Source organism: Perognathus longimembris, chromosome 1 (assembly GCF_023159225.1).
Source record: "Perognathus longimembris pacificus isolate PPM17 chromosome 1, ASM2315922v1, whole genome shotgun sequence".
Classification (NCBI taxonomy): Eukaryota; Metazoa; Chordata; class Mammalia; order Rodentia; family Heteromyidae; genus Perognathus; species Perognathus longimembris.
This window is the reverse complement of record NC_063161.1, coordinates 12164567-12187883: the sequence shown is the minus strand read 5'-3', so window position 1 is coordinate 12187883 and position 23317 is coordinate 12164567. Positions and strand designations below refer to the sequence as shown.

Genomic DNA, 23317 nt, shown 5'->3' with positions numbered 1-23317 from the left:
GAGTTTACAGATAAAAATCTTCCTAACAAACATATCTCCTTTCTACAGTACTGCTACTACTAATGTCCTCACTGAAACTGTCTATATGAATTTAAAATCTTCTTTGAGCCAGGCAATATTAGGTATTTTATTTCATGTACTGTTCACATTTGGGATTATTTAATGTTATCTGCACTCTCACACTCTGATTGTAAAGCAATTGTCATTCAAGTATACCACAAGGGTAGTCACATGGTCCAGACAGTGGACCAATCAGAGCAGATCTCCACTTGGACTCTGTCTGGACCGGATGGAACCTCAAGACTCAAGTAAAGTCAATCACAGAAGCATCCTGATTCTAGTATGGTACACTAGAAGGAATTCTTGCAGTAGATCAGGAAATGAATATAACTTCAATTTCCTTGGAGAGTCAGACTTTTCTGGCTTGGATCTACTACTAGTTACAGAATAGGACTCCAATATCTGGTAACAGGCTAGGGTTTGGTGTCATTTGATAATGAAAAGGAAAAAAAAATGATATGTAAGGACAAACAAAAAAGAAAGCATTTAGTTTTCCGGAACCCCACATCTCCAGCCATCTGTCCCAGTGGGTTCTGAGCCGCATCTCCGTGAGAATGTAGAATAAATGTGCTCTAGGTGCTCATGGTATCTTGGGTAAGTTTCTGTTACCTACACCCATCCTGCCCCATACGCACTAACTGAACAACCAAATAAAGAAGCAAGGTCCCGGTTCAGTTCAGTTCACTGCAATTTATTTAATTTAAAAATAGAAATAAACAAAAAAAATCAGTTTCCAATAAAGAACAAACACTTTGGGTAGTTATCCAGCTTTTTCTCCATGTTCTCAAACCAATCAAATGAGTAAAAATCAATTTTGACTGGAGCCATAAAGCATGTTGCACCAATTAAATTACACCAATATATTATTATACCTTTGAAATGCCTTTCAGACCAATAAATAAAAAAAGACAAATTCAAATTAAAAAGTCAACTTTTTATTACCAAAAAAAATAGAAATTAAATAAAAGTCACAACACGGATTTTTTTTTAAAAATGTGCAGTCAAGTTTCTCTCTCTCTCTCTCTCTCTCTCTCTCTCTTCTTTTTTTCTCCTAGGAATGATCTCATGCCAGTCAATTCCCTACAGAATATTTCCAGTTTGGCAACAAGCAGTCAGCGGATCATTCACATTTGTACTCAAGACAGCAGGCCTGGGCAAAACTCACTCGAATTTCACCCTGCAAAGCGCTCTGTTCAGCTGAGCAAGGAAGAGCACCTGCTAATAGGGGTGGAAATTCAGAGGGCACGCGCACTTTCATTTCGCCTGGGGTCTTGAAGCACTTCCTGAAAACTGATCTTGCCTTGAAATTTACCTGTTTTCTACAAAAAAAAAAAGAAAGAAAGAAAGAAAAAGAAGAAGAAAGAAGAAGTATAATTCCACCCCTTGGCAGACATGTAAACTAAGAGCTGGAAGGGCCCCAGAGGGCAGGAGAGGGCCAGGACACCAGGCCCTCGAGTGTCTCTCACTTATAACTCCCTTGAAATTAATCAAGCATAAAGTCTTTGGCTGGAGTTTGGCTGGTAGGGATGAGAGGATTTAAGCAGTGGAGGAGTCGCTTTGAAGAGATTTTCCCCTCTATTCTAAGTGTTTCCTTGAAAGCACAGTTGTCACATCTAGAAAGAGATGTCAGAACAGAGCAGGGCCTAGGTGACCAGCCTGTTCACCCCTTCAAGTCTCCGTTGATTAAAAAGGAAAAAAACAACAAAAACCAACTAGTCCCCTCCCACAGCCCCTCAGGTATCTGAGGCCTTCCAATGTCACAGCCAGTAGGACTCATCTCAGAGTCCCGGCCTCTGGCTGCAGGACAGGATTTGCCACCATCTGTGGTGAGGACATACTGATGTTGGGTAGGAAAGGAGAGAAGAAGGGTTTTCCTGAATCAAATCCTTTTTTTTGCTTAAAGATTAGAAGGATGGAAAACACAAACCAGATGCAATCACTTGGCCAACAGGCGGGGGGAAAATCACATAGACTAGTAGGTGGATGTTATGCCTTAAGTCATATTTGAAAGCTACTGATGAGGCCAGCAGCCATGCTTGGAGACCAGCGGTGAAGCAGCAGGGGGCAGTTCACAAATGGCTGCATACAAAGAGCCAAGGACATGGGAACTCAGAGGTTATGGGTTTCCCTCCATGCACCCCGCACCCCCAATTAGTATCTATAGACTTTTCTCCCTTGTAGCCTCCACTGGCATTCCAGAAAGAGTTGTGAAGTTGATTGAATAACCTAAGCAGCTTCCCACAATGCACTCAGCTCAACCTGATGGAATGCCACCAGAGTGAGTGGGTAGGAAGGAAATAGAACCATGTCCGTACGGAAGGGTCATCCTCATGACTGTTCTCAGTGCTGTAAGGTGAGTTCTAGGTTCTCCGAGGATATCCCAAGACCCACCTTCCTACCTTTCTGTGGAGCCACCTGGAGAAAAAGGTTTTGATTTGCCTAAGCCCAAGGAATCTGATGTCATCCCAGAGAGACCATTTATTTCAAACACTGGGAGAATATCATCTCTGGTAACCTGGAAATTTAGAGATTATGTAAGTAGTTAAGAGTCACACTTCTTTTCTGCCTCCTCCAGAGCCATCTGGATGACTCTAGAGGAAGCATTACTCTCCTCTAATCTTGTTCCTACCCCATTCTCCTTTTTCAACACTTCATTCCCTTAAACGGGTAGACCATGCTTTCTCCCCAAAGCCCAGGAGTTCATGTCAAAGTTTAAGACCACAGTTCAGAATACTTAGGTTTGGGGAATGAAGTACCTTCCTCCCGACTTTCCTTTCCTCACTGAAATAGCCCCCTACACACCAACTCCAGATGCAAATTCATCTACCGCGGAGGACTCCACACTATGTTGATGTACTCAGTGCGTGGGGGATCAGTGGTGGAGCCAAATGGTTTCATGGAGACTGGGAGGTGTCGCGTCCGTTCAGGCAGGTGAGAACCCACGAGACAACGTTCCAGTTCATATTGAGACATTAAAGGAAAAATGTCAAGTTGCCCCTTACAGGTGTAGCTCACTTTATGTCCAACTGTGAAAGACCACAAAGGGTCTTATGCTTTAATCATACCTAATAGTTTCAGACTCTGATATATTGCCATCTTTTTTCCCCCTGTCCATCTTCAAGAGGTTGTGCTGAAGAGCAGGCATCAGGAAAAAGAAATCAGACAACAAGGAATCAAAAAATTACCATGTACTGATTCTGTGTCCCTAATAGAGCTAAAAGCACACACTCTGTCTTTCTCTGTGTGTCTCTCTCTTTGTCTCTCTCTTTCTTTCTCTTATTAAAGCCCTATTTCCCACTGAAGGTTGAGTAGAAAACGAACAAATGGCATGAAAGAGGTAAGACAGACCTCATAGGATAAAATGCTTTAACCTGATTCCCAGGGCTTAGACAAATCAAAAGTGACAACTACATAGCATGATTGCTACTTTCTCACTTCCCATTCCCATGGCAGCCATTACTATCAATCACAGCACTCTGATGTGCCTGGGCTACTCAAATCAGCACATCCTGTAGACATCAACAATTGATCACCGATTCAAGTTCAAATGGCTGAAATCTTGCCAACCCCATGCAGTCAGACCAAGCTTGCTTATGTAAGGAAAAACACACACACACACATACAAGCAAGCTCTCTGGGTTCATCAAAGTAGATGGCCCCAGTCTCTCTTATTCCTCCTCCAAAAGCATTTAGAAATGCTTCTGGGAAATGCGACCTTCCCCCGCTGGGTCCCCCTCCCACTAAGTGCTAGCCAATACCACCTTCCCTTCCTGGGACAGCTGGTCCTCCACAAGGCGTCATATGCAAATGCCAATTAGGATGCTTATTCAGACTGGCAGTTGGCAGAATTGGCAAGAGAGCTGCTTCTCCCTTTGAGGCGCTGGCTCAAGACTGCAAACGTGGCCAACCCAGACGGCGCCAGTCCTTTTTCAGTCTGTGGTCGTGGGCCAGCAAAGAGGTAACTAACCAGCCTGTTAGTACAAGTCCTGCTCCCCTTCCTCCCTCGCCCCCACCCGCCCCATCCCGGGTGCCCTGGAGGGCTTAGTTGAGCTTGCTGCAGATCTCCAGCGCTTTCTTGTAGACCTGAGTCACGTCATCCATGTCCGTGAGGAGGGAGAAGCTACTGTCCGCCAGCCGATTCCGGTACCGTTTCAGGTACTGGGGCCTGGGCCGATTGTGGAGCGCCTCAAAGTCCTGGAGCTGGAGAAAGTTTTCAGCGGAGACACAGCTTCGGATGCGCTGGCAGACCGGGCGATTCTCCTGCATATCCAACAGATCAAAGGAATCACTGGACAGGACGCTGTCGTCGCTGATGACGCTGGACGGTCGGCTGTAGCTCCGTGACAGGCCCTCGGTGGGGACCCCAGATGGTGATAAGGATTCCAGTGTGGGCATTTCAGGACCCGTGAGGGCCAGGTCCGTGGTGGCGGCTGAGTATTTGCTGCTGTGTTTCAAGATGCCCTTCCGGCGGCAGGACAGGCTATGGGACGTCACCCTGGCTGGGTCTGGGAGGCTGGGGGAAGGGAGGCCACTGCCCATCACGTCCTGACTGTCGAGCAGCTCTGAGGATTCACTGCGTTCTGGTGAGGAATAGTAACCTGATTCTCTCTGCTGGGTCTTTTTCAAGATTCCTTTCTTGGGCATGGTGGCTGACTGCTTGGGGCTGAGTTTCCCCTGCATGTCTGCCTCGGGAGAGGTAGGCAGGGGCACACCCGTCCTGCACAAGTCCTGCTCCATCTTAAAAGGAGACGGTAAGGTAGGACCTACCACGCCTTCAATGAAGCCCGTGCTATGTGACCGGTGTTCACTGTTGCTTCGCTTCTTCAGGATGCCCTTGGGCCTCTTGGAGTTCAACTTGGAGGGGCTTTCGGGCACTGAGTCCTGGCCAGACTGAGCAAAGTCATTCTCCTTCTTGGACTTCTTCAGCGATCGCTGCCGCTCCAGCATGACCTCAGACGCTCCAGGCTTGGTCAGGCCCTTCCTATTGGCTTCGGCCTCAGCCTGCAGCCCAGTGGAACGGTGATGCCAGTCGATGATCCGTGCCAGAAGCGGGGACTCCGAGTCACAGAGGGCATCGCAGTCGCAGACACTGCTCTTGTAGCCCCAGTTCACCCACCAGTGGTTCGCGATGTCCTCAATGGTGGCCCGGCGATCGGGGTTCACCATCAGCATCCACCGAATGAGCCCTCGAGCGTCTAGGGGATGAGAGACAGAAGGCTTGAGAAAGATGCATGGGATCTTGGGGCTTTGGGGCAGGGGTGGCTCTCCGGAAGCGGTTAAAGAGACACACACTCGCTTTAGGAAAAGGTCATGGGGAGGGCTGGGCCTGACTCATGATGGAGCAAGAAGCCAGAGCCCTTCATTCAGACTGGACAACAAGAGCATGATCAAGGCGCAGACACAGAGGCCAAGGCACTAGCATAGCACACCCTGGAACTACCCACCTTTCCACCACCCCGACCTTTGGAAAGCACAGAAGGCCAGGTCTCATTAGGAAAGAATTTAGGCTTGACCTTGCCATTCCTTTAGTGGATATCACTTTACCCACACAGAAAGCAGGTGGCTGAGTACCGTGGCACCTATAAACACTCTGTGCTTCCAATCCCTGGGAAAGGTACTGGAGGCAGAGAGCAGAGAAGAGTTCACAGGGCCAGGTGTGGTGCTCACTCACACACCTGGGCAAGGAAAGCAGCTGTCCCCCAAAGTTAGCCTCACCCCCAAGGCCTGGGCCATGTTCTGAGAGCCACACCCAATGAGCTCACCTCTTTTCCTTGCCTGACCTAAGCCATACTGGTATTCACTAAGCTGTCCGATGAGAAGGTTAATCTGTATCTTCTACCTACCCCTCTGTCCACAGCCTGTCTCAGAAACATTTTCCTCATACATCTCTCTGGCCAAAGAGGATCAAGGATGCTCCTAGCCAACCAGCTGACTGTTAGGTCAAAGTATGTCATCCTCCCCCCTCCCCCACCAGTTGGGGTTGAATTATATCTTGGGAAGCTGCCACTTTTCCCCGGCCACCTAAGAAGGCTGCTGAGCAGCTGGCAAAGGTTTGGCAATGGGGACCAGTGAGTTGCACCCCTGAAAAGCAAAGGGATGGCCTTCAGTCATCCAGTAAGTATTTCCTGAACTCCCACAACGTGCCAGGATTTCTATCAGCACCAGTTAGCTTGTGAAGCAAATAAGACCACCAAAGAAGTTATTCCAAAAATTTCCCAAAAGAACAGCTTAGCTTATTGAGAGAAAAAAAAATATATATATACATATATAGCTAGATATTACCATACATGTACTTCCTCCTCTCTCTCTGGAACTCTTTCTGTTTCAATATGTTTGTATACATATGCAAATATGTGTGTATAAAGGTACACAAGCATACACACATATGTGCAAGTGTGTGTATGTGTTATATATATTATATTATATATGTACATTTATAACTTCATCGACAAGTCAATCCTCGTTGTCCACGGATTCTGTATTTACAAATTCCTCTACTAAGTAAAACTTATTTGCAATCCCCAAATCACTACTCCCAGCTCTTGTAGGCATTTTTGCACGCTCACATAGCAGTGAAATGTTTGAGTGGCCCCAAAACCTATGTGAGCTGGCAGCTGGGTTCAGCTCTGAGCCGGTAAACAAGCATCCTTTTCTCAGTCTACTTAGGGAAGTGTATTTCACATTTGGGGACTTTCTGCTGTGATTCTACTACTTAAAATGGCCCAAAGCAGAGTACAGAAGTACTGCTTAACATTCCTAAGTACAAAAAGAAAATATGTGTTAGACAAGCGTCAGGCCTGAGTTACACAGCTACCGATCACTGGTTTCAAGGTTAATTTGTCCATAATTCTTTTCCTTTTTTTTTTTCTTTTTTGCCAGTCCTAAGGCTTGAACTCAGGGCCTGGGGGCTGTCTCTGAGCTTCTTTTGATCAAGGCTATGGCTCTACCACTTGAGCCCCAGTGCCACTTCTGGCTATTTCTAGCTTATTGGAAATAAGAGTCTCACAGACCTTCCTGCCCAGGCTGGTTTCAAACCTCAATCCTCAGATCATAGCCTCCTGAGTAGCTAGGATCACAGGCATGAGCTACCAGTGCCCAACTAATAACATATAGTTCACAAGGTGTGTTAAATATACAAACATCGTTGAGTATTGATTGATAGATACTATGATGGGAAGTCACAGGAATCTAACCCACTATTCCCCCTAGAAACAATGGATCAGTATGCGCTCAGTGCTTGAAGCAACTTCTTAAAGCATAATTGTAGCAAGCAATGAGAGTCGGCTCTATGTGTGTATCTCGGTCGGTATGCACACATCTCTGTTGTAGATAAGTGGAAATGCCTGGGTTAAGTAGATCCCAGATAGTCATCTATACACACTCTCACTGTGTATACATTATGCTCTCCCCTGAAGAGACGGAGCTTGGTTGCTTTAACCACTAGAACACACCAGAGGCGACAGTACCCAGCTTCCAAGCACAGTCAGTAAGAATGTCTGCCAGATTCCTTCCTTCTTAAGAATCCTCAGCTGATCTGTAAGCAGTCCAGGCTCCATGCTGGAAAGAGAGGCCATGTGGTAGGAGGGCTTTCAAAGGGGCAGAGTCCACAAGGAAACATGCTGAATAAGTTAACACTCAGCCCCAGCAGCAGCTCCCCCTGCTGGTTACAACTAGAGAAGACTCCACCTACCCACCAGACCCCCAAGCAAGGCCAGGACACTGCTCAACCTAGAGGATGGAGAGAGATGATTACATGGTGGTTACTTAAGCCACTGAGTTGGTTTAGGAGGTCAGAAGGACCAGATGCCAGAAATCGGACTCTAGGCACAGGGGTGAAAAGGACAGAACATTACCCTCTCTTGGCACGTCAGTGCAGGCCAAGTGGTGGTCATCTGTCTACATAGAGAAACCAAGCCAGTAAGACTGAGTTGCCCAGATATGTACAGCACACAAAAACCCCAGGTTGCCATGTAGATAGGAGTATTTGCTTCGAAATTTCCACCTGGGACGGTTTAGATAAAGCTGTCTCACAAGCCAGCTTTGTCTAGGAGGACTTTTCTGGAAAGACAAATGAGGGAAAGCAGAAGACTCCTTACAGACATATGTACAGACATCTAAAGGAGAGCTTGTGAGCCCCCGCCTCATTCCCTGGCCCTCCAGAGGACACGCACCTGAGGGTTGCGTGGGCTCCCGGTATTCTCCGCTGCTGATCTGGCGGATCAGGTTTTTGTGATCGAAACCATCAAAGGGCATCGTTCCGTACACAAGAGTGTAAAGCAACACGCCCAGGGCCCAGCTGTCCACCTGGAACAGGGAGATAGGAGACACAGGAGCTGAGAAACGGCCCCCAAGGAACTGAATTTAGCACCTGGCTGACAAAGTAGACAGACTGACAATTGACATAGCAATCAAGGCAGCTTGGGCTGCAACAGGCCCTGCCTACTTAAGAATTGTCTTCAGTAGATTATCATCTTCGGTCCTCACTATAATTCTTTGAAGCAGGATGGTGGGGGGACTGGAATCTTTTTAGCTCCTTTTGATAGATTAGAATACTGAGGCACAAGACCACAAAATGGTTTTTCCAGAGGCTCTCTCCAAGTGATGGAGGTAAAATTAGGATGCAGGCTCCTCATTGCCAATTGAAGATTCAGATACACCATGGGTTGCAAACTCAAATTACATAGGAGCCAGGCAGATGGAAAAAAAAAAGAAAAAGAAAAAATAATAAGGATATAATATGGAGGTTTCGGGACAGAAACAAACTGTAGAATGTATTCATCCATCCTAGGCAGGCAGCCTCTCTTTGGCTAATTGCTACTGTGTAGAAATGCAGGACCAGCACTGTCAGAGACTTTAGTTTTTACAGGGATTTTAAAAAAAAAAAAAAAAAAGACTTTTCTATGAAATCTCTCCATCATTAAGTATTTGTTTGCTTTTCTTACAAATACAAGTATGGCCAAATAAAGCATGCTTGCTTGGCTAGATCATAGATTGCCAGCTTTGCATTTCAAACATAGGCCATGAGAGACCATCACTCATTAGCGATGATAAATTTACAATGTCAAGTTTCAACCATTATGTCAATTGAGTCCCGTGCTTCTCTTCTCTGGTGCAAGCTCTTGGCATCCTCTCCTCACTCCCAGCCCTGCCCCTTAAACACTCTCCAACAGTACATAAATATTTGTAAGAAAACATTTCCACACACTGAGCAGCAGCTATTTAAAGGACACTGAGTGAATTTCTCTGTAAAGAGAACCACCTTCCTAAAGGAGAGTGATTCCCTACACCTCGCCCATTTGCAAAGTAATACTTTCATATGTATCTATCTGGAAGCTTTAGACATGAAATACTTTTCCCATGAAAGAAAGATGCAATTAAAATGTATCTCTGGCACAGCCCAGGTGGCTCACTCCTGTAATGGTAGCTACTCAGGAAGCTAAGATCTGAAGATTGCAGTTCAAAAGCCAGCCCACACAGGAAAGTCCAGGAGACTCTATGGCTCAAGTAGTAGAACGTTATCCTTGAGCAAAAAAGCTCAGGGACAGCACCTAGGCCCTGTTTTGAACCTTAAGAACTGGCGCCGATAAATAATTAAAATTATGTGATCTTTACAAATTACATTTTAAATAATAATGACTTTGGAAGATGTCACAATATAACGTTAGGTTAGCAAAGGGCAGAGATATGTGTGTCACAGGGAGGAGACCTTGTCTTTTAGTAATGTGACCTCAGTTATTTTTAGGTGATCTCAATTATTTTTGAGAGCTCTATTATTTCTGAAATGCAGAGCCCTATCTTGGAATAGTCCAAAAGAAGAGTCATTTTGAACACATATGTATATCTATCCTTACATATACGTTTCTTCTGGGTGAAGAGTAGCAGATAACTTTATGTTCTCCTTTAGAATTTTCTAGGTTTCCTAAATTTTCTCAGGTGTGTATATTATTGCTTTTAATAGTCTATATTATGATTGCAATCTAATCTCAAGCTTTCTTTGCTTGCTTTTTTGTTTTGTTTTGCTTATTTGCTTCTCCCTCCTTCGACTCTCCCTCCTCCTCTCCCTCTCACCACCACCACCACCACCACCAACACCTCTTTCTCTCCCTCCTCCTCCTCCTCCCCCAACCCTGTAAACACTAGGCTGCCTGCTCACCTCTGGCCCCCGGTAAGGCCTTCCATTGACGATTTCAGGGGAAGCATAGAGTGGACTCCCACAAAATGTTTGCAAGAACTTGTCCTTCTGGTACAGGTTGGAAAGCCCAAAGTCAGCAATCTACAATGAGAAGTGAGACACAAGAAGTTTCGTTAGGGTTAAGTTACTAGTGTGAGCCATAGATCATCAATTCATCCCCACTGGGAGCTGATGGGAAATCTGAATGGCCCTCTTCTCTCCGGTCCTGAGTCTCCATGGAAGGATCAATTGGCAGGACTGGGACAGGCAGTGTTTCCGCTGCACCATTTCCGGTTCTGCCCTATCCATGCACTGCAGGCTCTGGTACTCAAAAGCACTCTTCCTATGGACTCTGGTCTATGCTGAAACTGAGCAATCATGTCTACAAAATCACCAACTTAACCAGGCACTGGGCGTCTCACTCTTACATTCCTAACTCAGAGGCTGAGACCTGAGAGTCACAGCTGCGGCAGACCAATCCATGAGATTCTTATCACCCATTAACCAACAAGTCAGGACTGCAGGTATGGCCACGTGGTAGAATGTCAGCCATGAGCAAAACAGCCCAGCAAGAGTGCAAGGCTTCCACTTCAGGCTCTAGTACTGGCACACACGCAAGCACACACACACACACACACACACACACACACACACACACACAAAATCACCTATGTCACGATTACCTAAGGGACACAAAGGGTACAGAAGCCTTCATTGTAGAAGTTGTGTCCCAAGGCCCTCAATAAATGTGTTGCCTCCAATTTTGGAGTGCAGTAGTGATGTTAAAAAATGAACTTAAGCTGGGCGCTGGTGGCTCACAACTGTAATCCTAGCTGCTCAGGAGGCTGAGATCTGAGGATCATGCCCAAGCAAGAAAATCTGTGAAGCTCTTATCTCCAGTTAGCCACCAGAAAACTGGAAATGGAGCTGTGGCTCAAAGTGGTAGAGTGTTAGCTTTGAGCAAAGTTGCTCAGGGACAGCACTCAGGCCCTGCATTGAAGCCCCATGAGTGACAAACAAAAATAACTAATTTATTTGTCCTATTGAGGCTAACATAGAAATTACTGCTGTGTTTGTTCTACAGCTTAAATTTTAAAAAAAAATGACCTCCAGTATATGCCTGAAGCTTCAGACAACACTGAATCCTACACATTCTATGTTTTTTTCTTTTTCTTACATATCCTATGTTTTCATACATACATTCCTGATCAAGTTTAACTTATAAATCAAGTATAGTAAGAAATTAGCAGTACCTAAATTTTTTAAATCCAATTTAACAACATACTGTAATAAAATTAACTGCCAGCATCACCAGTCTTACGCTTTGGTGCCATGATTAAGTAAAATAAGGGTCACGTGACCACAAGCACAGCAGGATCCGGACAGTTTATCAGATAAATGAGACAGCTAGTCACAGGTGTGGGGAGGGAGGGCTGGAAGGCAGTGAAGCTACACTGCACAAGGATGAATCCCTTTCCAGGTAAGATAGAACTGGAAGACTCCACAATGTCATCGTGCTACTCCAGAATTAAAACGTATGACTTATGTTTATTTTCCATGTGATACGTTTGGACTGTCGTTCACTAAAATCACAGCAAGTAACATCTCAAGTATGGGAGACTACTATGCAACTATTCATTTAAAATTTGTCGGACTGTACCTGCCGTGTTGTCCGTATCACACAGTGGGAAATCCTGGCCTACTACTCCACTGACACCACGGCCTTCCTATCTACCTCACTCTGATCAGAACTGCCTTTAACCCCTGTGGAACACGAGAGGAGATGCAGAGAGCGCTAGATTTTTGAGCCATCCTAGCTCATGGCACACTAGCCCTCTGTGTGATTCTGTAATTCTGGGCCTCACCTGTATCCACCCAGAAATGGAAATCATGATCTCTGCCCTGTTCTAGCTCAGAGGATGATGGGGAGATAATAATTATTCATCAGGTTGCGACCATAGAGGCAAACATGCTTCCTAACTTGCAAGCTCCGTACCAATGTTTCACCTAACCTTGCTTCTGTTCTCTTTCATGCTCTTTGGCATTGCTCTCCTCTTTGGTTACTTCAAGTGTTTTATTTATTTCCTTATACATGTGGATGTGCCTAGTAGGTATCTCATATGAGCACAGGCACATCTGTTCGCTCTACACGCAGGCATGAATATGGGCCTTCCCTTCCACACTTTAAGTCCTGAGGCAATTGGTAAGTTGCACACCTCCCCCAGCCCCATTCCTGAATCATTCCCTGCAGAGTGCCAGTCAGGACAACAGCATTTATCTATCCTGAAAAGCCCAAGGTGTCAATAGATAATGTAAAAGAATGGCATCAGACCATAAACTTTATTCAACAAATGATCAGACACTGCTGTATGCCCTAGTCTCATCCTAACAATGACAGTGACGATATGACTGTGTGAGTAAACTTTACACCACTCAACTTTACACCTAAAAGTGCTCAAAAAATGGTCTATTTCATGTCCTGGGTACTTGTCGATGAATGCATTACACCGATGAGGAGACACGGGAGAGAAGGAGCCAAGGCTACTCCTGGGAAGGCATGTAACTAACTAGTAAGCAGTGACATAAACACCTGGACCTCTAAGCCACCGAGCCCTTAGATAATCTGTGCATTTCACTCGGTGAAGCCACGCCCCCCACAACGACCCCACCCCCTGCGGATTCTGCAGTTCCCCAACCTGATTTCCATTTGCAGCTTATAAATAGGCTGGGTGGTTCACAAGCCACAAGCACAGCAAACAGCCCAGCCTGAATACCACCGGAGCCTCTGCTTTGAATGAAGCCCCTAGAAGCAGCCAATCTGCTCAAAGTTATCCTTGAATGAAGGGAATGTCATTGGAAGCAGCTGGCTTACAACCACCCTCGGAACGTACATTCTCAGAGCTCAGATTGCACTTCATTGCCCCGAGTTCCACCCACTTTTCTTATCAAGCACCCTCCCCCCACCCCTCTACACACACACACACACACACACACACACACACACACACACACACACTGGCTTTCAGGAAGTTGGTTGGAAGCTTTATGTCCTGTCAATCAGAACAGTAACGGAATGACTGCAGCACTGAGAATCCCAACGAGTCTTGTCCAGCTACAGCAGACTCAGTCACAGCTCAGGAAAGCCCATTCCCCACAGCGCGTGCACGTTGTCTGAGACACGCTGGAGCTTCCTTCCCACACAAGTGTGAGAGCCCCCGCTGTGTACACACGCCACAGGAGTTGGGCACCCTTGCTAGGCTGAGCAGCCATTGTAGAGAAGTGTGTTTATGTTATGACCCCCTCCCATCCGCACAGACTGATGTTTATCAGCCTCTCCCTGTAAAGCTGTCATTGCTCAGGACCCAAGATTAATAGAAACCTAGATTAGCCCGTGTTCTTGGCACTTAAACGGAAAAGCAATATTAATCAAGGCAGAGAGAGAGAGAGAGAGAGGGAGAGAAAGTGGGGGGAGAGCAGGATGTCCTCAAATCCTAGACCTTTCAAATTTGGGCTTTAGCTCTTTGGATTTAATGCCACAGGGAGCTTATGTGTAATTGGGGGCCCTTTATAGGCCTCATTTTTCTCCTCTGTAAAATGCGGGGGGGGGGGGGGGGTAGGAAGAGTCTTAATACCCCTACAGTGTTTTAGTGACCAACAATACAACATAATTAATGATGCTTACGACAGTAACAGACACCCAATTGGAACTAAATCAATGTTTGCCTGCCACCTTTTCAACTCAGCTAGCATATTTCCTGATGCCTGAGACACAGTTGAACTGAACAGTGAAGAAATAGAGAAGGTTTAGGTGCCCGGGAAAGAATTGCACAGCTTTGAATCACAAAAGGAAGAACTCATTTCTCTGTGAGTTCTTTTTTTCAGCCCTTCCAATTAAATCCAGGAGCAATTCTTGGTTGGGAAGGGGCAGGGGGGTAGAGGGGGAGTAGGCTGTGTGTTTACTATCTTTAGTCGCTCTCCATCAAGCTAGAACTTTGAAATCCCCCTTGCGTCTACTTGGTTTCTATTATGTTTATTTTTGAGATTACTTTGGGCTCACCACATTGGCTTTCAATGATAGGCAATTATTTATGGCTTCTTCTCCTTCTAATTATTACTTTAGGGGGAAAAAGGACTTGAAATAAATTGAAAATATTAAGCCATCCTAGAAAATTAATAATAATCATCATCCAGGAAGAATAAAAGCCACACTGAAATTTGGGAGGTATTCAATGCAAACATAATAAGACAAAAATAATCACATGTCAGAATTGATTTCCACATGAAAGAGCCTGAAATAATGGTAATCCTGCCCTTTACTCAGGCAACAAAGCAGCTTAGGGGTCTGGGCATGAGAAGCTTTGCTAAAGGTCAGGAAGAAGAGATGCAAACCACAGGCCAGTGGGTCTTGTCCAGCTGTCCAGTTTCTCAGCAACAGAGCATCAGCTGTAATATGGAGGTCATTGTTATCCAGCAAAGAGGCCACCAGGCTTTGCTTTCAGAGTAGCACTTTGCTGACACAAGTAAGCTTGAGAGAAAGGTGCCTCCCTGGTGTTGTGGCTGGCACTAGGTTGTTCCCTGGCCCCATGTTTGTTCAGAACCATGTTTGTTCTGTCTCTGCCTTGCCCTGGGCAGCCGTTCAGCCTTTGCTCTTGCTTAGGTGTGGAGATGGCGAGGCTCATTCCTTAATCTGGAGGGAGGAAGAGGGAAGCGGGAACTTCTGTGACTATCAGTCCTTTAGAGATATGTGCCCCGCTAAGTCAGAATCAGAATTCAAAAGATCAATTAGGAAGCCATCATTCACCTGTCAAAAGGATTAACCCCCACTGTAACACGGATGAACCCAGAACATAGTGCGCTAAGTGAACGAATCCAGGCCCACTGTCTGAGTCTATTTATGTGCCTTCCCTAGAGTAGACAAAGTCATAGAGACAGAAAGTAGAGCAGTGGTTGTCGGGGAGTGGGGGAGGGGAAGCATGGAGTGGAGTGTTCAGTGGAAGTGGAGATTGGCAGGGGCGGGGGGGGGGGGGAGGGGGGTGCGGGAGAGTGGGAGGAACATATTCTGGAGACAGATAGGGAAGCTGTCATGGCTGCAGAATGAGAGCATGTTTAATGCCCCTGTGCTATGCACACCAACACAGCCTACTGGATGTGGCATGACACAAATTAAAGTACACGTAATCATAAAAAGCAGATTAAGCCTAGATCCCTGCGAACAATGGGCTCACCTAGGGGGAAAGGAAGTGTCAGCTTGTTGATATTAACACTAACAGAGGAAGCTGATAAGAATCAACAGTAGTCTGGCACTCACAATGTGTAAAAGGAAGTATGGCGCACTAGACCTATCCAAGGTTGGCCTCATTTATGACGCACCTCCCAGGTAGGACCTGCCGAGTCATTCTGTGTCTCCATCTGCAAACTGGGACTCATGACAGGACTCAGTTCAAGGGTGTGGAGAAGAGACAGGTAAAACCCACGAAGCGGTCTTGGTAAGGCAAACTATAAATCACAGCCATCATGATCAAGCTGGTGGGTGGTTTAACTTTATAACTGTTTGCTACACACAGCAAACTCAGAACGGAAGGTGTTGGGAGTCAAGAGATATTATTACTGCCCCCATATGAAACAAGCATGGCCAGTGTGTGAGGATGAGGAAATAAGGTATATAGGGCTGAAGTACTTGAGTTCAAATCCCAACCTCCTCTCTTCCCAACCTGAGGCTATGGACCAATAGCACCAACACCACTTGGGAATATATTAGAAAGGAAACTTGGGTCCCTCACCCTAGGCCCAGTTCATAACCTGCATCTTAACAAGAAGGCCTGAGGGTTCCTTTAAGACATGGGCCTTGTGTTTCTTCATCTTCAAAAATGGAGCTGATAAGGGTCAAGGAGCCTGGCTGGGCTGGTATAAAACCAGGGAAACGGATACGCGCAGAGCACTTGCACAACATCCAATACAGAGGAGGCCTTCCCTTAGTGGCTGTGAAGTTTTACAATAAGAAGGGTCATTGCTTTGTGGGGGAGGAGGGGACACCCAGGAAATGGGCTTTGGGTGATGCAAGGAAGACAGCCCATCCCAGCCAGGAAAACACATGTCATGGCTCCTTTCAGGCCTCGGAGTTGATTGCCGTTGGCTTTGTCCATGATGGTCCCATGCCTGTGCAGTGAAGAAGAAAACCCAGGGAGTGGAATGATGGGTGGAGGGGACATGGCTTTCCTCAAGAGACCAGAAAAGAGCAACCCAGAGCAATCTGGGGAAGCTCTTCATGGAGGGGGCATCCAAGGGCAGCCCTCCTGAGAATGCAAAGGCCCAGCCACTGCTGGTTGACTGCGCACACCACAGCAGCCTCCTACACAGCTATTCTCACTGTGACCCCAGGCAGTCTGGCTGTGGGCCACAGTCAGCACTGGGAGATTCTCTCCCAGGGACGGTGTCTGCAAGCCTCCTCCACACGAGATACGGCTGACATGAAGGAGAGGACCCAAGAGGTCCTCAGGTGATGCAACTCTTGGACTGAGGGCAACTTTGGGTCATATGATAAAGGGTAGAATTTAGAGTCAAATAACCACAGCTTTGTAGTTATTAGCTAGCAGAGCCTCTTCCTGTTTAGGGACAACCTGAGGACCAAATGAATGAGGTACCTGAAGGTCTGACACCGGGCTCTCACTTCCTAAGGGTTCCCAAGCCCTCTTCCTCACCCTCGATAACCATCCTCCCATTGCTTTCCGTCACACCCCTAACTCATCCTTCAAAATCCAGCTCTTCACCCTTGGAGCACAGATCCACAACTTCCTGGTTAACATTTACACACACACACACACACACACACACACACACATACACACACACACGACACGGGCCATCTGGTCCTGTCCAAGGGATCAGAGTGTGCTTCCTGAAAGAAGAGGCACTCAACAGAACCCAAGAGGAGGGACAAGGCAAGGAGGAGTGAGAAGGGCACTGTAGACAAAAGGGGCCAGACATGCCCACAGTCAGAAAGCCAGAGAAAATGTGGTAGATTCACAGAGTTTAAAACACCAGGCAAGGGGGCCTGGCCACCCTGGCTCCCATAGCCTCACCTTGCTTTAGTCCTACCCTATGCTTCTGTAGACAGTTGTACCACGTAGTTCTTTCTTTATTGCATCTCTTCCCATGCAGAATTCCAAATCCACTAGAAAAGTGCCTTCTTCATTTATCTTTCGATTGTTCTCTCTCTTACTGCTGGATTCTGCATGCACAATGGCAGGAACCTGGTTTTGTGATTCACTATTAAATCCCACAATAACCAAACACATAATAGAAACCTGGAAATCAGTATTGTCCATAGCAGAGGTTCAATGAGTGAGTAAACGATATCTATTATAAATGCAGGACTAGATGAGTGGCAGCAGCACGCATGGATAAAGATAGATTGGCATAAGGGATACACACACATACACACTCGTATGCACAATGGACAAACGAAGGAACAAATGAATGGATGAATGCACGAATGCGGTCCTCACACTGATAGAATCAAAGCCCAGCGGCCTATGATCCCAAGCCTCCCGTCTTATTAAGGCCCTGAGGTTTCTGTCTCATCTGTCCCTTGCCATTCAAAGCATCTTTTCTTATCCCCAGCAGCTCGGCTTCCATTGTCACCAGGGACAACAGGTCATCATCTCCCCTAAGCCCCTCTACCCTGAGCCCTTGAAGCTCAGCAGATTCCCAGCACTCTTTGAGGAGGTCAGCCGACCCTCGTGCCTGGCCCTCTGCTCCTGGGGAGGCATTTGTTACAGGAGCCTTCGATGGGAATTGTCAGCATTCCATTCTCCCAGAGAGTGGGATGTGAAGCTGGCCCATTTTTTATTAATTGCGAATTAATGCTACGCTGGGTGCTATTTTAGTTCAGGCTTCTACAGAGTACGGAATGCAACCCGGAGCGGCACATTGCTTTCATTCCTTCTGCTGACCGACTGCGCGAGTGCAAATATTTTTAGAAACCACACCCTCTCGCAGTGGCCAGATAAATAATTTCCAGCTGAGGGAGTAGCTCAGTAGTAGAGTGATTTGCCTAGCATGCACAAGGCTCTGGGTTCGATCCCAGCACAGCAAAATCATGATAGTAACAATAATACATTTCCATGGCCCCATGGGCTCTTTTGCAACACCAAGCAGGGAAGAGCTATAAAACTGCGGAGTGTGTGACCAGTTCAAACCATTTTTTCCTTCTTTTGGAGCCGGTCCTGGGGCTTGAACTCATGGCCTGGGCACTGTCCCTGAGTTCCTGTGCTCAAAGCTACTGCTCTACCACTTTTGAGCCATAATGCCAGTTTCTGGCTTTTTTTTTTTTAACCAGTCTTGGGCTTGAACTCAGGGCCTGAGCACTGTCCCTAGCTTCTTTTTGCTCAAGGCTAGCACTCTACCACCTGAGCCACAGCGCCACTTCTGGCCTTTTCTATATGGTACTTACTGAGGAATCGAACCTAGGGCTTCATGTATGTGAGGCAAGCACTCTACTCCTGGGCCACATTCCCAGCCCCTGGCTTTTTTTTTTTAAGTAGTTAATTGGAAATTAATTGGCTATGAACCACAATCCTTTGATCTCAGCCACCTGATTAGCTAGGATTGCTGGTATGAACCACCAAGGCCTGACCCAATAGCGTGTGTGTGTGTGTGTGTGTGTGTGTGTGTGTGTGTGTGTGTGTGTGCTGGTACTGGGGCTTGAACTCAGGACCTCAAGCTCTCACATGCCTTTTTCTACTTGAGGGTGGCACTCTTCCACTTGAGCCACACTTGCAGTTTCAGCTTCTAGGCTGGTGGTTCCTTGGAGTTTAGAATCTCATGGACTTTTCTGCCATCAAACCTTCATCCTCAGATCTCTGCCTGTGGAGCAGCCATAATTATAGGTGGGAGCCACCAAGGCCCAAGTACTGTGGCCACAGTCCTCCACCCTTCAGCACAGAAGATGGCCCCACAATGGGGGCATCGCAGGGCTGTGGCTGGACCTTGCTGCTTACATCTGGCTGGAGGGCAGCTCGTCTCTGCCCATGGACTCTCGGTCAGAGATGGCAGAAATGGCCAGGGCTTTCTGTGCACACTGAGGCCAGCTTGTAGCCATGTGTCTGCCTGCTTCTGTCAGCAAGTGCCCTTTCTAAATATGCTTCGGAAAAATGCTGAGTCAGGAAGAACAGAGCCTGTATGGCCGGAAGGCAAATCAACGCCAGCTGAAACACATTTTTAAAAACCCTGGAAGTGAGTGTCAGATGATGAAAAGACAATTTGCCCAGAAGTCAAACATTCGAGTTCTAATCCAGGCTCATCAATCCTTTGCCTTAAAATCAAATGGCTCTCAAGTCCCTACTGTGTGTCAGGTAGGAGGTGACAAGCTAGGGAAACTAAAACACAATCATCTTAATTATCCACCGCAGGATCTCGGGCATTTCACTCAGAACAGTCAAAACAAAAGGGTTGGAAAATGATTGCCCAAGTTTCTCCAAATTCTTTAGGATCTTAAGATGTAATAAGATCCCTTGAATAAGTAGAAAGAGGAACAATAGATAACTGATAAAATTGGGAAGGTTTGACTTCTGTTTAGGATGTGTGTGTGTGTGTGTGTGTGTGTGTGTGTCTGTGTGTGTGTGTGTGTGTGTGTGTACCTTGCCAGGAGCAGAAATTCTTAAGGAAAAGAGAAAGCTATGAACAAACTTTAATTTTATAATGGTGTGTGTGTGTGTGTGTGTGTGTGTGTGTGTGTGTAAGTAAGTAAGTTATTTGCCTGTATAATATATAATAAGAACCCAGGCAGAAGGGCTCTGGTGTCTGGGAGTTGGGAGGCTCAACATCATTGTCCTATTGCTTCAGCAAAGAAGCCATTCTTCCAGGCTCCTGCCCCATTGTCCCCTGCACAATTGCTTTCAGAATCCAAGCCAGTCTCCTCCTCCATTGGAGAATTCTATGACTCTGCAGGAAGCTATGCGCCTTATCACTTCTGAAACGACATCATGGGACCAAGAAGTCACATTGTGCCACAGAACCCAATCCCCAGGCGAGAGGCTCACATTCCAGGCCTTGTAAAGACTACATTTGGTTCTGAGGGTTCTGGGGGCAGGTGGCAGGCAGAATCAGGAGAGAAAGTCACTAAGGTCAATGACACAAGCCTTTAGAAAGCCAAGATCCAATTTTCCAGTCAGAGCCTTCCTACCAACCCAGCACCTTCACAGGGCACAGTAGGCTTCTGGTTCAATTCCCTCTTCAGAGGCCAGCCACTTAAGCAGGCTCCTGGTAGAGTAATAGCAATGTGCTATCTGCTTTGACTACAGTATTGTTGACCGTCTTTATTACCTACTCATGCCCCAGGACTGGATATGGGGCACTGCACACAGTAACTGATCAGAAAAATACTGCAAATAACAACAACAACAACAACAAATCCTAGCCACAGGAACTGGCAGCCCTAGGAACTTGACATATGCAGAAACCAAGACCAATTTACCCCCAGATCCTGCAATTAGTAAGAGACAAGGTTGCAAAACAACCTCAGGCTATCCAACTCCATCCAAGTCACTACTCTTCCTCATAAACAATCATTTGCCCACTGTGCTTATTAGCAGCTCACAAAACCAAACACAGAGAAAATCTGATCTCACCCCCAAAGCAAACCTGTATCACTGCTGCCCATTTTACCAGTTGAGGAGAAGAGGATGACATGCCTTTCTCAATGTCAAGCAGCTAGTAAGCCACGAGTAAGCTAGTAAGCTAGTAGGGCCCAGAGTTTTCAAAATCTGCAACCAGTGATCCTGCTAGAAAATCCCAGCCCCTCCACCACAAAGGGAGAGACCCTGCAACTTCACTTCTTTGTCCTCAGGAGAAGTGCTTTGACCAGCTATTTCCTCCTTACTCTATGGATGACAACAGAAATATGTGACCAAGGTCAACTTTTCTGCAAGAACAAGAGGTCATGGGGTCACAGCTTCCAGGGATCTCTCAAAGGATGATGAGGCTAAATGGTGGCTGCTTCGTTCTACATACAAAGTCCCAGAAAGAAAATGGTTCCATCACACACGCGCGCGCGCACACACACACACACATACACACACACACACACACACACACACACACACACACACACACACTGCAACAATACCACTGAAGGTATGAGCTCGTTCCCATGCTTTGTCTGGGGACCAGGGCTAAGCCATTCACGTCACAAGTGTCCAATTGGAGAGTTCCCGCTGCTGCTGGGAGTACTAAGGCCATTTCATAATGAAACCCATGCGGTGAGCTGCGTTTATTTTGAAACCATATTTGCTTATTTTGCAGACGTGATCAAAAGAACATTCAGAGCACTCCCAGGGAGGCACTTGAACCCTGTCGGCCAGGAAAGCTTTCTCCAGCTCCAGGAGCAGCCAGCAACAATAGTCTCCATAAACATCAACTCCATCGCTTGCCATGTCTCAAGAGCAAACACCCCCACCAGCTTTTTGCAGGAACTCCCACCAGTACCTCAGTTGGCTCAGAAGTGGAAGACTAGGAAGTGACAAAAACGACACAACAAACAACAACAACAAAATAGAAGAGAAGCAATACATTCAAAATAATTTGGAGCCTGACAAGTCAATCCAGTAACCCTGGGTTTGTGAGGTGCAAATCTCAACTGTCCTCCTTACTTGGCCCTAGGTTACTGTGGGGTAAGTCCCTTGACCTTTCTGTGCCTCCATTTCCCTGTAGGTACAATGAAATAAACAAACAGTGCCCATCACATACAGTGGTCCTTAGGACAAAATTTAAGGGAATCCCAGGCAAACTGGATGTAAGACACACAGGAACGATGTGTAAGGGCTTTTATGTTACCGGAATGGAGGTGGCATGTGAGCTTCCTGAGGACAAAAAAAATCTTAATTGCTTCTTTTTATCCCAGCAGGAAGAACAGAATCTGGCGTGCCATCACAGATCAATTAATGCTTGTGGAATTTAACTTTCTGAACAGAACTGAGTGGAAGCGGGCAGACCCTCCTGGAACCTGCTGTATTTTGGCATTTCAGACCGCAGCCTTGTAAGCAAAGCCCCCACTGGGTTGGAATAGCCAGACCCTGCCTATCAATCCATAAGGCCTGGGAGCTTTACCTTAATATTGCAGTTGTCATCAAGCAGTATATTTTCCAACTTCAAATCCCGGTGGACCACACCATTCTGCAACGAGAAGACAGGAGCGCACTGAAATGGGGAGCTGCCGATGGGGATGGGAGGAGAGAGGAGAGGAAGGAGGAAACGTCTGACAGATGAAAGAAATGCCCCCCACCCCTGGTGGTCTTCACCTCCATCCTTCAGGGCTGTACTGGCTGTCAGGAAACTCCCCTGTCAGCCACCAGCGACAGGACAGCATTAGTCACTTGCTGTGTGGTTAAGGGAAAAATGACAGGAATCCCGGCTCTCCCAGAGCCTGTAGAGGAGAAGGGGGAATCTTTGTCGGGATGGGATTCCTCTGTGTAAAAGCAGAATCCAGACCCTGTCTGTCTGAGACAGGATTCCCAGGCCAGCAGCAGACTCAAGAGCGGGTAACTCCCAGGCCTCACCCGCTTCTGCCTGTCGGTGTTTCTGTCTGCACCTCCCATGCTGGGAAAAGGGGCCCCGACCAATCAATCTACTCAGTCAAATGAAATGGATCCAGGTCCCTTCTGAGGGTAATCAGGGTACTTCCTCCGAAGCTGCTATCTGGAAAGACTCTGGGAGTCCTACTCTTACTCAGCATCAGGACTCGGGGCTGGGTCTAAAACAGGGATACCATTGTGTGACCTCCTCATTCAAGGAGACCCCGGCAAGCTGAAGGCTGAGCTGGCATCTGATTCCACCTGTATCTCTACTACTCTCTTCCTCATCCAAGCCCTTGTGATGAGCTTTGAATTCAGAAATGCACAGTCTCCTAGAGGAGAGGGTCTCAGCACAAACAATCCGAGTTTAAATACAAGGCGCTATGTGGTTCACATTATTATATTCCTGAATCTCTCTTTCATATGTGCATATGTACTAGTCCTGGGACTTGAATTCAGGGCCTTGTACTCTCACTTGGCTTTTTCCACTCCAGGATGGCACTTTATCACGTAAGCC

At 46.6% G+C, this 23317-nt stretch overlaps 1 protein-coding gene across 3 annotated transcripts in view; it reads right to left on the bottom strand.

Moving 5' to 3' along the window:
* Positions 1 to 4088: 4088 nt before the first annotated feature.
* Positions 4089 to 23317, bottom strand: part of Nuak1 (NUAK family kinase 1) — a 67277-nt gene continuing 48048 nt past the window's right edge. For all 3 annotated transcript variants that reach the window (XM_048356690.1, XM_048356707.1, XM_048356700.1), the window contains 4 exons: positions 22337 to 22402; positions 10214 to 10333; positions 8232 to 8364; positions 4089 to 5255 (listed from right to left, as the gene is read on the bottom strand). In XM_048356690.1, the coding sequence (XP_048212647.1) occupies positions 4102 to 5255; positions 8232 to 8364; positions 10214 to 10333; positions 22337 to 22402 (1473 nt within the window). In that variant the 3' untranslated portion in view covers positions 4089 to 4101. The remainder of the gene's footprint in view (positions 5256 to 8231; positions 8365 to 10213; positions 10334 to 22336; positions 22403 to 23317) is intronic.